This window comes from Gadus morhua, chromosome 3 (assembly GCF_902167405.1).
Source record: "Gadus morhua chromosome 3, gadMor3.0, whole genome shotgun sequence".
NCBI classification, from domain to species: domain Eukaryota; kingdom Metazoa; phylum Chordata; class Actinopteri; order Gadiformes; family Gadidae; genus Gadus; species Gadus morhua.
This window is the reverse complement of record NC_044050.1, coordinates 4,521,850-4,538,242: the sequence shown is the minus strand read 5'-3', so window position 1 is coordinate 4,538,242 and position 16,393 is coordinate 4,521,850. Positions and strand designations below refer to the sequence as shown.

Genomic DNA, 16,393 nt, shown 5'->3' with positions numbered 1-16,393 from the left:
CGTTCCAGGATGAATTGAAAAGCTCCCGTAAGGGCTAAGATGGCAGAGAACAGCTGATTTGGAACGGAGCAACAGCTGTTCGCTTTCACGGGGAAAAACTAAGGAACTTCAACCTACTTAGGCCTACTAATTAACGTTCAAAAGCTATTAAATCTTCAACAAAATATGCAGATACTGTCAAAATCGGTTCCAGGGAGTATATAGGGATTCTTAATGTTGTTTTTGATGGGGTTTTTTTCTGGAACGAGTATTCGAATATTCGCTCGGAAAAACCAACGAGTATCCGAAGCCTGAAAAATGGCATTCGGGCCAGCCCTAGTCTCTACAAACTTTGGGACCTATCTCCTTCGTAAATTTTTCACCTAGAGACTCCATTCAGATTTTAAAATATTCAGAATAGCTTGGAATCGCGTGTTTTTTGATACTTTTTAAGATTATTTTTTTGACTTCAACTGTTTAAGACGTAACTAAATCAATTTTCAAGCGTTTATCTTCGTTCAAACCATTTAACAAATCTACACACTTGTATCTTCAATAATATATGACGGAATTAGTTTCATACCGACTTCGTTTTCAGCTGGTCTCATTGATTTACGTTGACGCTGGAGTGTGAGGACGTTCAGCATTGTTGCCAGATTCGGCTGTTTTTCCCACTCTGTGGGCTATTGTTAATCACGCACCGGCTCGCTATTCTCTTAAATACACACGCACGCACGCACGCACGCACGCACGCACGCACGCACGCACGCACACACGCCAACAGAGCAGGGCAATACATTGGACCTTTCAGATAATTCAGTTCAATTCACTTTACATTTCTGCATTTTTAGCAATGCTTTGCGCTTTTCATTCAGCTGCCACTTTATTTGTTTCCAACCATTTAAATTTTCTTAAATCCTGTGTATGTTTAAATTGTTTACTCCATTTAGACTTTTTAACTTTTGTTCAAGTCACTTCACTTGAATTAAGCCATTTAACGTTTCTTTATGTCTCATTCTATGTGGCTTTATCGAAAAATATTTTCAACCTCACTTTGCACTACAGCACTCACCACATTTTCTGCAGGAAATGCAGTTTCTAGTTGACAATGTTCCTCAAGACAATGCATTTAGCAATCCACACACATGCATGTTTGGAAATTCATCAAGCGTGTGTGAAAATAATGTTCATTAAGATTTCTCTTTTTAAAGACAACATTTAATCGCAAATAAAATATTGTTGCCTAATGTAATTGAAAATGCGATTTACTCAGAGAAAATGTTCTGCAAAATCTTGCTCTTGGAATCGCTGCCCAGTAATTAGCTTATCTCCGTTAGATGTCAGTTAAAATGATCATGGTTTATGTATTATGTATGAATCAGACTATCAGGCTCAATTAATCAATATGAATAATATGTTATTTAATCTATAATCATATCTTAAATAATCCTAATACATGAATGTTTGTATTATAATAAATTATGACAGCCATATCTGAATTATCTTTCAGTCAAGTCAGAGTGCCGTTCATCGCTATTTCTGGGCATCAACTACTTTTCTCTACACTTTTGGCAGCTGCTGTTAATTAATGTTCCACATAACAGCACATTTTCTTTCAATGGCGCGCATAATCAAAATGCTTTAAGCCTGTGTTGACCAGACTAAACCATATTTTGTAGACAAATGGGATATACAATTGAAACCAGCTTTGTATTAGGCACACTATTATTTGTGCACAATCTTAAATAAAAACCTTACGAGTGATGATTAAGGTTGTGTGCACTTTAAAAACTTAGTGAGAAGCTAATCGCAAAGATTATTGTTTATTTGGATGTGGTTGCCCCAAAATGTTGTATTAGTCAGCCTGTCCCTTACATGTGGTATTGCTGGAGAATTAGTCAGTCCTATTGTGTTGTATTGATGTAGTATTAGTCTGTCCTATCATGTTGTATTGCTGTAGTAGGAGCCAGTCTCAACATGTTGTATTGCTGTAGTAGTAGGCAGTCTCAACATGTTGTATCGCTGTAGTAGTCAGTCCTAACATGTTGTATTGCTGTCGTAGCCATTTCAACATGTTGTATTGCTGTAGTAGCCAGTCTCAACATGTTGCATTGCTGCAGCAGTAGTAAGTCCCAAAATGTTGTAAACTAGAGTTAGGAATTGAGAAGGTATTTGTTGTTCTTTCAAGATTAGATTAGAACACAGCGAGAGCACTTCGTTTGTCTCCGCAAGGAGGAAACCTTTCTGAGGATAATTTAAAGTAATTCAAGTGCGTCATAGAATGGATGAATGGTGCACTACTAGCTTTATAGGTGTTAGCTTTTATCTGATGAAATCACACTGCGTACATACAGCCTTATACAAGTCCCACTACAAACCTTTTAGCGTGTATATTTTTAGCAAAACACTCCATTCCAGGCATCATTTGGAATATTAATTTCACATGTAGGTCTGTTGCTATTCCTGCATGCTGTGATCCTCCTGGTTGACATGGAGGCTGTTTGTGGGGGCCAGGTCCGTGGATAAAGAGAATGGGGCGCGCTGGATAATGGAGTGGGAGACTTTCCAGGGTAATGATCCCAAGTTTTCCCTTTGTTTCCCTTTTTATAACCCCCATTTCTGCACCCCATACCTTTACGCCCCCCGTCTCTCGCCACATATTTTATTCATTTAAGACGCAATTCATGTTTTTGGTGTTCTCTTCAAAGTGTCACTCAAAAAAGTGAAATAGAAAAAAGTTCCTCCTTTCTCTCTCCCCCTTTCCTGTCACTTCTCCATCAGGAAGACGGATGCTCTCATGGCTCCACAATAACAAACAAACACAAGGAAAACTGAGAAAGTTTACTTTTGTTTTTTGGTGAAAGTTCAGGCCTGACTAGTGCCAGATGATGTAGCTGGCAATATATATTATTAAAATAATGATTGATCTGTGTGTGCCCACCAACACATTGTTCCCTGGAACTTTGACAGAAACCACTCAATGGGAGAACCCTTTCCACAACTGCAGAGGTGCAGGACTCAGACCTCAGATGGTCTACTGGTGTCACTATTGCCACTAAAGTTTTCATAGGGTGGCACCCCAAGTCATCTGTTAGCCCCAATCTTTTCCCTGGTCTCTTGCAGTATTGGCATGTCCTTGTCACATACCATCCAGAAAAGCGTGTGCGTGTTATTATGCTCTTTGCATAGCACTATTGCTGCGCCGCACTTTATTGAAACACTGCACATTCTCTAAACCGCTTCTTCCGCCGCGAGTCGTAACCTAAGCGGGACGTGTTTACACTGAGAGTGCTCCCAACGCCGCTGCGTACAGCATGGGCAGGCCTTTCTGCTACGTGCCGAAGCGGCGCTCCGTGGCTCGTATGGTGTGCGCTCCACTTTACATTGGAGCCCTACCGTAACCCAGTCAGTCTCGGAGAGACTGACTGAGAGTTGATCCCAAAGCTAGTGACTTCCTCCACACAGCATTCAACCGTGATATTGTAGTTTTCCTTTTTGAAGCGTTACTTCAATAAATCCTTTGTTTTAACCGATTTCACCATTGCAGAATCGGCCTTGCATCCACATTATACGTTTTTGAAAATGTCTTGAGCCCTGTGGGTGGATTCAAAATGTATCAAATGCTAATCAGTTCAGCAGCCTGAAGAATCCATCATTAGACTAATCTGCAGTCTTCTTGATAGTGTCAGAGTCCTTGATCTATAGCTAGACTGAGATAAACTCATTCTGCATCTGAACTTCTCTTCTGGGAAATGGAAAATAAACGACAACAAATCCGTTAAAAGTCTCTGTATTTGTTATTTTCTTTTTGCCTACATTTTGAAAGCACACACATAATTTAGTTTTTCTAGTTATTGCACTCTCATTAAGTCTACTTATCTCCACCCGTCTCCCAAACAAACAGCATGTTGCATCATCCCACTCGCATTTTCAGAAAAGGATGAACAATAAATGTAACTTGGTGATTGTGCTGTATGTCTGCTTAAATGTACAGAGGAGATGAGAGTCAAACCCAACCATGAAACTAGAGGTTGTTTGACTGTGTGTGATATATGCTCCTTACCCAGTGTGTGTTTGCATGCTATTCTCAATTTCTCAAATATCATCCAAAATACCTTTTTGATGGACAACCGTATAAAAATGTATCCATAACAGAAACAAAAGCAATCGGAAAACTCTGGGTTCTCATTGGACCATGTGTGTTTTAATCCAGCAAGGTCTCACCGATTAAAGGGGATTACCGGGGATGTTTTAGGAAGTGGACTAGAGAGGTTGAAGTCAAATGATAATCTCCCCCCTCTACGTCACTCTGCCATTGTCGGCGGTTGTTTGATCCCGCTCCTCCCCAACACGGCTCCGCTAAGCCTCTACAACTCCTCCAGGTCCTTGTTCTGGTGGCTCACGTCTGACTTACAAGACTCCTGTGTAAGCTCACCGCACACACACACACACACACACACACACACACACACACACACACACACACACACACACACACACACACACACACACACACACACACACACACACACACACGTGCGCACACACAAATGCACGCGCACCATCAAACGCACACACACACGAGCACAAAGAGGCACATAAACATGCACACACACACACACACACACACACACACACACACACACACACACACACACACACACACACACACACACAAGCACACACACGCATACACACTTACACACCCACGCACTTGCACATACCACAGACACAAACCAATGCGCCTAAATGGGAGAAAACACACACTCTCACACACATGCACACACAAGCACGGACACATGTACAAACACAGCTATTAAATAATATATCCAAAGCAATCTCTGCTGTTCCTTCCTCTCCCTCTTGCGTTGCTTCCCCTGGTTTATATTTCTTCCTACTGAGCGTGTGTCTCGCTCTTATCTGGATGCAAGGCTAGCTGATTCTGTGCATAGAACAAGGGTTACATGCATGTCAAGAAGACCTGCTTTTAATGAAGACCTGGAAGCCGAGAAGCTGAATATCAAAGGTTTTTTTTTTTATACATGTGCGGACGGTTTTTTGCAGCCCGGACGATAAACTGAAAACGCTGGTACAGCTGGTCTGGTCCACGCTTGGTGCTGATTCATGCAAATACACAGAGCCCATTGCATAGCATGTGTTCTGCGAGGTTTGATGTAAGTAATCAATGGTTTTGGTCTTCATCAGGATCACAGTTGCATATATTATAGCTCTTCCAGCTCTTCGTTCAATGACCACCTTGAAGGACTAGTCCACGCTAACACTCGGACATTGTTATAAAACATTCATTCAGGGTTTATTTATGCAAACTGCCAAACAAGTTGGTGACAGGATGAGGGTGTATTAATACACCTACATAATGCATATGCAACGTACAAAACATGTTGGTGACACGATGAGGGTGTATTTACCTTGTCCAGTGACAGAGTGACAGGGTGAGGGTGTGTTTACCTTGTCCAGGTAGGTGTAGCCCCAGGTCTTTCCGTCGGCGAACACCCGGGATACGATTCGTCCCTGGAGGTCGTACTCCCATTTCTCTGTGGTGGGACCCCGCTGTAGGCCAGTCACCTGACCAGTACTACACACACACACACACACACACACACACACACACACACACACACACACACACACACACACACACACACACACACACACACACACACACACACACACACACACACACACACAGAAACACACAGAAACACACAGATGTTGACCACCAGGGCTTAACCATCTACCTAAACATACCTTCAATATGAACACATGTTGCTTTTTGTAGGAAAGACTTAAGTACAGAGCCCCCTTGGGTTCACATGATCAAAACTAAAAAATAATTTGCTGCAACCCACAAGCCCTTCTCTCAAGGAGATGGACCTGCCTGGACCAGGGTGACCTCTTCTTCCCACTTAATCCAATTCATCTCATTTTGAAGGCAAATTGAATGCCGGTGAATCAGGGTTATTGAGTAGGTGTTTTGTGTTTTTATGAGAGGTTGTTTGACTGTGTGTGATATATGCTCCTTAAGCGGCGACCACTTACCCTAACGTCAGTGGTCACGGCAGACCAAGGCCGCTCCATGTGCTGAAGAACTAAGGAGGCCATGTGGATTGTAAATCCGTGCACGTCGTTTCCGAATCCGTTCACATGCTTTCTGAATCCGTTCGCACCCTTACAAATACATTTGTTTGCACGCTTTACCAATGTGTTCTTCTTTTACCGATCCGTTCGCACGCTTTACCAATCCGTTCACACGCTTTACCAATCCGTTCGTCTTTCACCAATCCGTTCCCGCACGCTTTACTTATCGCACAGCTTAACACTTTATTTTTTTGTTTTTCATCATGTGACCCTAGAGGGCCTCCGTACTTAGAAGCTATTATTTGAGTGTAATTCTTTAAGAATGTCATAGCCATCTATCTGCTTGGTTAGTGAAATGCAAATTGTGAATCGACTCTGCCTGCTTCTGTTTGAGCCTATTCCGATTTTAGATCAGTCCCTGCTCAATTCTGAACAATCAGGGCATCTGCTCCATAATTGGTTTGGGGAATCCATCTCTCCTATCAGTCAAAGGTGCATGAATGCAACACTTCTCATTGTCTGAGAACGTAGGGAGAAATGGGGCATAGACAGCAGAATTGTTTCTGTATCGTTATAACCCCTGAATCTTACCTACGTCACCTGTAATCAATTGCTTATCAATCCATACAACTGGACCCCAGCTCATACATATACATTGTAAACATAAAGTTGATTTCTTCTATTCCTTATCTTACTCTTCTCCCAAACCCCAGCCACCAGTATGTGTATATATCTCATATCAGGGGACGCATGAAGTCTCATCTCTTCTTATCTTGAATTATTGCAGTCTAAGGCAAATCAAGTTGTACTGTGTGGCAATGTTGCATACAAATCCAGAGAGCAGAGGAGCCCAGATTGTGGTCCCTGGGAGCCAGCTGATGGAGCGGAGAGTGAGCACAACACAATGAGGGAGGGGAGCCGGCTGTCAGCAGCCATGTTACTGCAGGCGGGTACCTGGAGTAGGTCAGGTTGACAGACAGCAGCTTGCTGCTGGGCACCCAGAGTGACGGGTGGCCTTGGGTGTCATAGATGATCTTCAGGAGGAACTTGCGGTGGTCATCGTAAATCTTCTCGGTTCGCAGAGAGCGGTCGTAATCCACAGACAACAGGTTCCTGCCATTTACCTGGAAAATACCCACAAACACAATGTTGTTTTACAGTGGCAGTGGCCCTGTGTTACACATAGTGAACTGTGGCATTGTGTCAATGTTATTCAAATAACAGCGTCGTTCAGAAAGAAGCGTCAAATCCAATGTTTAGCCGTTCTTTATCACCCAGTTTCAAACATTTGTGCTCTGAACTCAAGTCATGTTCTTTGCAAAGTATCCACTTCGATGTCGCAATGAACACACTCAGACACTAATTGTATTACGCCTAGTTGCGTGATGGATTTCATATACCACATCACTCATTATAACACTCTTACTCAACGATGTGTACTAACTTAGAAAGATATATCACAAAGTTAGGGCCGTTACCATGGAGAATCCCCACCCACTCCTTCCTAGAATTCTCATTCCAAAGAGCATTTTTTTAATTGTCATAGTGGTTTACTCATCATACATCAAAAGGAATCAAAGGGTAATGTTCCTTGATGAAATGTGTATGGAAAGGCTACTGAACAAAAACTACATTTCATTTATGTTAGAAAATAAAGAAATTGTAATAAAACCTAATGCATAATATCAAAATAATCTCAATGATTCAATCATCTACTAAAGGAATGAGTAGATGAAAACTAAAGGAAAATGTATTTTGGCAAAGTCAGCTCCCACGTCTACTGAAGGTTAAAACAGACATAACCTTTATCACGTCCATAATCATTGTTTATCTTTGTTTTGTTTATCTGCGCATAGCTCTACATAGAACAACTAATTATGTATTTGGAAATATGGATCCGAATTCACAATCATTTGTCCTCACGTGACATACGAGTAGTACCGATGCACAAGTTTGTCAATAGAACCAAATATGCAGACACTGTCAAAAACCACCAACTGTGGCTGATCAGCGCATGAACAGAAAAGAACATGACAAGGATGAAAGAGTTTGCAGAGATTATGAGCTATTTCATTAATTAGTTAGTTAGTGGACTAGCATGTGTTTTGGGGTACACTCCACTGTTATCCAAAACCCCTATGCCCTGTGTTTCAAGACGAATCACAGCATTTTCAGTTTACAATCTTATGGTATTATAAACACGGTGGCCGTGATGTATGTGTTATGAGTGAGTATTTCCTCAATGTTTAAAAAGGAATTTATATTTGGTTGTAAACAGTGACTTTTTAATGTGATGACGGTAGTCCTGAGATTAAAATCCTTCCGTAATATCTTTATAGTTTTATCGTTTATTGCAGACATTTTGTCACTTGTATTGCGATTGTAATAATAACTAAAGACAAGGCAACCTAACAAAGCCATCATCACAGATTGTAGTTCTGTAGTCGTTACAAAGTGTTATCTTATGAGGATTCAGTGATGGGAGGCCCTTAAAGCCACAGTTTACCTGTTCGGTTTCCTCATGACTGATCAATTTGTAAAGAACACCCTTGTTTACCAAGTAGTGTAGCTGAGGGCTGGCACTAGTCTATCCTGTGTTTGGCAAGAGAAGGACGTTTGTTAACCTCTGGATCAACCAGGAGGCTATAAATCCTCCTCTGGTGCGGGATTGATGCCTGTGTGGTGCTTGGAATGTGCTTGGTGCTTGCAAGGAGCAGCTCAATAGTAATGATAATTTGAAGCGTTTTTCCACCTAATTCAGAGGCCCCGAGGAATAGTTGCCAAAGAGGGGAATCACTATCCGATGGAGTCATTACATTTAAGATGGAGTCTTTCTGAAAAAAAACGCTGGAGTCATTTCTCCCCCTTTAGACACTCGTCCAACTAGACATTAACACTGGAGGCCTGGAGGTGAGAGCAGATAAGAGCGATGTATGGATGATAAGCAAACAAAGCTCAAGAGCAACGGGACGCTGGCCAGCAGCAGGGCAGCTTTGGGATCCTGGCCAACCATCCTGCTGAAGCTCTGCCATCTCCTTTCGGGGGGAGAATATCATTTTGCAGATTGAAAGTGCCCCCATGTAATCTTAGTGATGATCCAATCAATTGCTGACCTTGGTGTTATTAAAAGCGCAGGGCAGAGCTTAAATCTCACCGCGTTGAATGCTGCCTTAAAGGCCGGCCCGATGAAGGACTTGCATTCAGCAATGCAAGTCAATTCAGAACCTTGGTTTGTATGAAAAACTGCTTTGTATAAATAATTAATTAGAGAATCTTTGAATAATTTCATCTTATTATGTGTTGGAATGTAAACCATTGTACACTTCAATTACCAGTAGGATTAAAACCATACCTATTTTACAAAGGTTATGCATGGGACTATGTTGAACCAAGGCCCATCTCACTGCACCAGCAGAAACATCCCTTTGAGAGTTAATGAATAATAGTGAGCATTGTTTTAATGGAGACTAATCCAAAATAAATCCATGTTTCTCTTGATTAACATCCTCCAAATAACCTTGTTTAAATGGCCAACAGAAGATGCTGTGTGCCTTGGATGGATTTAACATCCATCTCGTAGTGTGAGCTGATCCCGTTGGAGCTCCCCGTCATGTGGGCCTGGCAGCAGGGACTCACCCGGAGCTTCCTCCCGAACACGATCACCTTCCCGCGGGTCTGCTCCTTCCGGAACCGCCACTCCACCAGGTTCTGCCCGCTCTCGCCCGGCAGTGTCATGTTGCGTCGGGCCACGGTGGGGTTGGCGGCGCCTAGCGAGGGGTAAACAGCAGGGTGTCGCACTGCTACGTCACACACTGCCCATTAGGATCCTCATCGTAAACCACAGTACCACACGTAGAACCAGCGCCACTGGACTCCGCGTTCCCGTCCTAAAGCCAATAGAGGCATCAGACCAAGCAGTAGGCTAGACTCCTGAGTGGATTCTGAGCTGTGTGTGACTGTGCCTGAAACGTTTCCGTCATCGGAGTCCGGCCATAATTACCCCCGGTCAGCGTCCGACTCGGAGCTCATAATGACGTAAATGTTGCTTTGCTTTCAAAAGATCTTGCGACGTGGGATTCTGTGGTTTAACCCTTCAACCTCAATATATATTTTCAGTTCTCCACGCCGATATACCAATTACAAGTCGCCACATGAAGGAACAACCTCGGGCGTGTCCAGTGCAGATGTATGCGTGTGCCCTGAGGGCCGCCATTACCTGCCAGGATGTGGGGCTCGGTCTGGTAGTGGGTTTCCATCCCGTTGGCGTAGATGACTCTGAGGGAATGGTCGTTTCCCACCTCGTAACTGTTGCGCAGTTGGTCTGGTGGGGAAAGAAAATCATCATCATCATCACTCACCCATTTTCTAGCCATGAAAACTGGATTCACAATATCTATATTCTGCAAACATTATTTGAAGAATAAAATATATGGATAACATTTGTGTTGCAGCGATAAACAGTCAGGGCAATCAATTCCTTTTCAATTGCTACAAATTGATTTTTTGTACTAGTAGTAATAGTAGTGGTAATTAGTACGTAGTAATGAGTAAGGAGGAATAGTAATAATAGTTTTCTACTCATTAGAATTGGGTGCGAATTTTTATTTGACAAAAACAATGATTCATCCTGAAACCATTTGCCAATTGTAAATGGCTCCTATTTGGCTAGCATTTCATCTGTACTTGATACAATCGTTTTTCCGCTGATGTATCATCGGATTCCAGATCAATAAACTATAAATTATTTAAAGTTACTTGATAGGCCTTGTCACCCTTGTTCTAGGATATGCAATCCCTCTGTCTTCAATCGGAAACATTGTCTTATTTTAAGAAATCATTCATGGAACCAACCTAGCCTGGAGGATATTATTCTTTAAAGTAGCATTTAATTACAATATATATACACTCAAACTAAAAGCGTCAACATTCTTGATAATTTATACTTAGCTTGAATAGCTTTTATCTGGACAATATTGTAGCATATTCACATCAGAAATATTGAATCATCATCATAACTTAATTCTAATTTCAGCTAAATGAAGATGCTGAAAATAAGGCTATGCCTGGTTCAGATCCTTGAACTAAACACTGTATTCAATGCTGGTGCTCATCATATTTATGACATCTTTATGACATGTATTTGAGTTCAATGTAAGGCTTTGGCTAAAAGGACATGTAATGCCAGGAATTCGGAATAACGGGGAAAGTGTCAGACGGGGTATGATTACTGAATCGTATTTGTCTGTTAACCATTGCCTGTAAATGAGCATTTATGAATTTAATAAATTTGATCATTGATGAGTTTGACAGTGATATATAAACGGTTGGAAAAGGCGAAAACGTAGATGACTAACGACAGCGATCCATAACCAGCGATGGTAGAAGCAAGGAGAGCATGATCCATGATGAGACGCTGCTGTTCACCATGAGCCACAAACAATGGTGTACAAGAGTTATTTTGTCCAACATAGATAGAACGCATAAGCTTAGCTTAAGAACCCCATGATTTGTATACACAGACACACACAACATACATCCCTTCATTTCTCATTTCCCAAGAAACAGAGAGGGCAGAGAGGGTAAGCGAGAGGTTGAGAGATAGAAGGAGAGAGCGTGAGAGAGAGAGTGAGGGAGATGGAGAAGGAGAGAGAGAGGTGGCCAGCCCACCTAGGCGTATTCACTACTTCCTCCTGTAGCTGGGGAGAGAGAAGGCCTACGTATAAATAATGCATGGGGATCCAGGGAGAAGTTATTCAAACCCAACCACGAGTGGTTGGGTTTGAATAACTCATCAGATTGCAATCGATATTGATCCTGCTGTGGGGCAGAAGCTGCTTCTTCTCTGCTGCTTCCCACACTGTATGCTGGGGAAGCCAGCCTGACATCGTCTCCACCTGCGCACACATGCAGACCAGTAAGCTGCGGCTCCTTTGGTTCAATTTAAATCAGAGCTTGGTTCATCATACAGCCCATTGTTACTGACCCGTACAGTATGACCTCCAGTCACATGGGGGATGCGCTCACTCCAGTGAAAATATGGAGGAATTCATTTCCAATATGAATATTTAAGGCTCTTGACCAGAGTTCTGATTCCACAAGGTTTTAAATCTTTAAATTGTCAACACATGTCCATCACTTACATCAAAATATCAAAGCTAACAACAAACATGCAGATAAAAAACTGGTTCTATTCAGTTCTATAGCTTTTAAAAGAAAAAGCTAGATCGATTCCATTCGTACATTAATGCCTGCTGCATTGCTCCACATGGCAGTTGTATACATTCTGTTTATACAGTGGTAGGATCATGAGGGGGGCTAAGAGAAACATATAATTGCAGTGACATTTATATCTGCCTAATTATGTCCTAAGCATGTGCAAGGGGCATTTGAAGTGCCTCAGGGGACGAGATCAATCATTATTGACAAGTGACTGTAAAGACGGCCCATAAGTCAGGGGGAGAACTGCTCCCAAATGTTAGCATCTCCAACTGTAAATCAAAAATGTTACTTACATCTGAGGTTAAAAACTTTATTCAAAATCCAATACCTAGATTGGGCCATTAATTATGTATCCCTTTTTATCGCTGGAGCTGCGTGCGTGTGTGTGTGTGCGTGTGTGTGTATCTTTTACTGTACCATTCATCAGTCTATTGATCTCAAAGCTCTTATGTTTACAGACTCCTGAATAATGAAGCAGTTCCAAGGAGATTGATAACTGCGCCAAAAATGAAAAAAATCCCTCCCAACAAACAGATATGTTACCCATACCAGCACACACACACACACACACACACACACACACACACACACACACACACACACACATACACACACGCGCACACGCACACGCACACACGCACACGCACACGCACACACACACACACACGCAAACACACACACACAGGCACACAAACACACACAATTGAAGGTGTTTAACCAATTGTCGCCACTGAAGACATTGACATAAAAACACAAGCTTTGAAAAAAGAAATATTACAAAACTGATATATTTTACAATAGTTCTAGGTATATTTTTGAACGCTCCTTCTATGTATCTGACCCCTACTTCTCTTTGATTTCACTGCTTATCTTGACGGAACGGTGTCCGGCCTTGTGCCTTGCATTTTAAAGCTCTTTCTAAACGCTCTGATTAGAGGACATTGTAACAATAGGTTATTATTATTGCAGTTCCGATGACCAAGGGAAAGACTGGGAACCCCTGAAACACACTGCAGACCTCCACCAACACAACCCCAGCGCCGGCTCACCCTGGACGAGTGTGTAGAAGGAGTCGATAGAGGAGAGGTTGGTGGTGATGGACACGTCTTCGTCCCGGCCCGATGTCTCAATGTCCACCACCACGGAGCCGGAGGACATGTCTCCGTGGAGGTTGGTGACCACGCCCGTGGGGAAGGTCACGTTGGTCAGCCGGCCCTCGCTGTCGTAGCTGTGTGGAAGATAAGGAATCATATTTATACACTAAATCAGACACTTTGAACGGATTGCGATGTAAAGGTCAGTATTGTGCTCTGATGTGATGTTGATGTGTCAACAGAGATAGAGGGCTGCGTGTTTCTACTGGTGCGTGTGTGGCGGGCAGCCGGCCTGGGGCTCACTCGTAGAAGGTGGTCCAGCCGATCTGGATGCTCTTGGTGGCCAGGAGGCCGCTGTTCCCGTGGTAGCTGAACAACACCAGCTCCTGTCCCTGAGCCGTGAGGGACTTCAGTCCTCCGTTGGTCCCGATGGTCAACCAGATGACCTGCCGCAGAAACACACACACACACACACACACACACACACACACACACACACACACACACACACACACACACACACACACACACACACACACACACACACACACACACACACACAAATATGTACTGGGTTTCAATGGCAACATCTTGACAGGTACTCTTTTCGAGTGTTCCTGTACTGCTCTTTAGTGCTGTATACATTAGAAATATGTTGCATGACATAAACTACTCCACATGAATCAATGATGTATGGCTTGTTTTCTGCCGTCCTTTCCTGCTTGTAACATCCGCCTGAACCATGGACAATAGAATATTACCTGGTTGTCGGGGGCAACCACTCGAACCGGCATTCTATTTGTGTCTCTCCGGATGCGCAGTGTGTTCCCGCTGCTGTCGGTAACAGCAGTTACATCTTCCTCGTTGCTAATTGCCGCAAGGTGAAAAAAGAGAAGAGAGAAGAGACAGAGCAAGATTGTAATCTAGTCGTCTGCAGGACTCAAATGCATCGCTGGACTCCGGGGGACACGGTGCACAGACGTATCTGGTGTTTAGCGAGGAGGCGTTTGAATTTAAAAGACCCCTCCGTGGGAAACAGACTCCATGCCCGCGGACAGCAATATCAACCCGCTGATATTAGCAGGCGAACCTAAATGAGAAACCCCCTTTGTTTCAGTTTGGTACATGAGTCGGACATGCAGCCATAACAGAAACCCCCAGCCGAACAAGACCGAGTGAGCTACAATGCTGACAGCTGCCAGCGTGCGCTAATGCAAACTAGAAATTCATAGCCCATGGCGTAAACATTATGTTCATACATTGGCAATGTAATAGCCGCGTTAAGTTTGACAGGTCAGAAAGTGTGATTAACAGCAACATTTCTTTGAGCCAAACAAATGAAGGATGGGAATTGGGAGCTGTTAAATAATATGACTGCTGGCATACTGTTACAATTTGCAATGCCGGTCCTCAGACTTCGCACGCAGAGGTGCCAAATGACAACAGCTATACAGGTTTTCTGGATCGCGTGGACCTACGGTGAATTTTCATATTTGTAGCGCGATCCAAAAAAAACCCATTGAATCATATTGTTCTTACGGCGCAAAGCACATGTTATTTTTGCGTGCTTTGGTAAAGGACTCACATCTATTTTGGGCGTGTTTATTCTGTCCCAACAACAGTGTGCTTTGGGCTTTGAAAATACTGGAATGAGACTTGCACTGGGGTGCACCACTTGCAGTATCCTACTGTGATGCTTTTAAAAAATCAATGCATGAACTTCTATTGCTCAGGCCATACACACACACACACAAACCTGTAGCTGAAGTTGTATTTGTAATCGCCAGTAACAAGGGACATGGTGAACTGGTGGGTTCCGTTGGAGTCAAACACGTACAGCTCCTGGGAGGCAGGTGAGGCGACCTCGTAGGAACTTGGACCTGAAGCCAGAGAACCTGGAGAGAGAGAGAGAGAGAGAGAGAGAGAGAGAGAGAGAGAGAGAGAGAGAGAGAGAGAGAGAGAGAGAGAGAGAGAGAGAGTGAGAGAGAGAGAGATGTGTTGAGATAGGCAAGCGTTACATTCTACTTGCTAAGCAACATCTCAGATGATATATATCAGAATGGACCCAGGGAACCAGGGTCAGAAGAGGGTCAAAGGAAGTATATCTAGCAGTTAATGCAGACAATATACAATATGCCTATCCTTTATGATATACTGATACACTGCAGCGTCTATTCCCAAAAAGACATGACGATGATGCATTTCATTCAATTGAAATGGAGCAAATGTAATGGAATAACATTTGGACTCAAAGCCTCACGCGATCATCAATAAAGTGATCATATCAACACGCTCCCCCGTTTGTGTGTATTGGCTGCAGGTTCACATTAGGGTTCACGCTGCAACCCGTCCGGGTGCTGTTCTACGTCTCCGTACCGGTGGGCGGCTGGTTGCGGCGCACCGCCCGGATGCGGATGTTCCCCAGGTCGGCCACATACAGCGTGCCGTCCGGAGACACCACCAGGGACGACGGACAGTTGAGCCGCGCGTCCTTGGCGTATCCATCCCCCGTCTGGTAGCAGTCGCAGTTGGCGTCGTTCTGCAGGGACAGGAGGAGCAGGCTGAGGCCAGAGGAAACCATGCTACACCACGTGGGACTGAGTTCTGGTATGATGCCAGTGGGGAAGGGGGACTGCGTGGTGCTATCACAAACACATGATCCATGGCTCAACCCATCAGTTGGACTGAATGTGATGCTGTGCTGGTTGCTTTCTGGCGTTTTTTAACAAACATTCTAAAAGACATGGATCCTTTAAACATGAAAAGGAAACGTTAAATGTTCTCTGTCATCGGTGTGCTCGTTCTGTTCCACAGGAGTTGTGTGTACTTCACGGTGTTCAACGTAACCTTTCCCATGCCAATATCCCATAATAACCATATTATAATGTACATGATTTCCTTTTTGGCAATTTTAATAAAGTCGTGTTCCTTTGGTATATCCTTTACCAGATACTTTAATCCAAATTGACTTACAGTTTAGATTGATAACAATTGTCTGTTTT

General features: G+C 43.2%; 1 protein-coding gene across 9 annotated transcripts in view; it reads right to left on the bottom strand.

Moving 5' to 3' along the window:
* The window catches only part of tenm3 (teneurin transmembrane protein 3), a 138,976-nt gene that overhangs the window by 11,950 nt on the left and 110,633 nt on the right, over positions 1-16,393 (bottom strand). For 6 of the 9 annotated variants that reach the window (XM_030351663.1, XM_030351665.1, XM_030351664.1 and 3 more), the window contains 9 exons: positions 15,768-15,930; positions 15,148-15,286; positions 14,153-14,258; positions 13,695-13,837; positions 13,347-13,525; positions 10,295-10,399; positions 9,715-9,878; positions 7,033-7,202; positions 5,449-5,575 (listed from right to left, as the gene is read on the bottom strand). In XM_030351663.1, coding sequence (XP_030207523.1) covers positions 5,449-5,575; positions 7,033-7,202; positions 9,715-9,878; positions 10,295-10,399; positions 13,347-13,525; positions 13,695-13,837; positions 14,153-14,258; positions 15,148-15,286; positions 15,768-15,930 — 1,296 coding nt within the window. The remainder of the gene's footprint in view (positions 1-5,448; positions 5,576-7,032; positions 7,203-9,714; positions 9,879-10,294; positions 10,400-13,346; positions 13,526-13,694; positions 13,838-14,152; positions 14,259-15,147; positions 15,287-15,767; positions 15,931-16,393) is intronic. The other 3 variants (XM_030351666.1, XM_030351671.1, XM_030351670.1) reach the window with 1 other exon arrangement.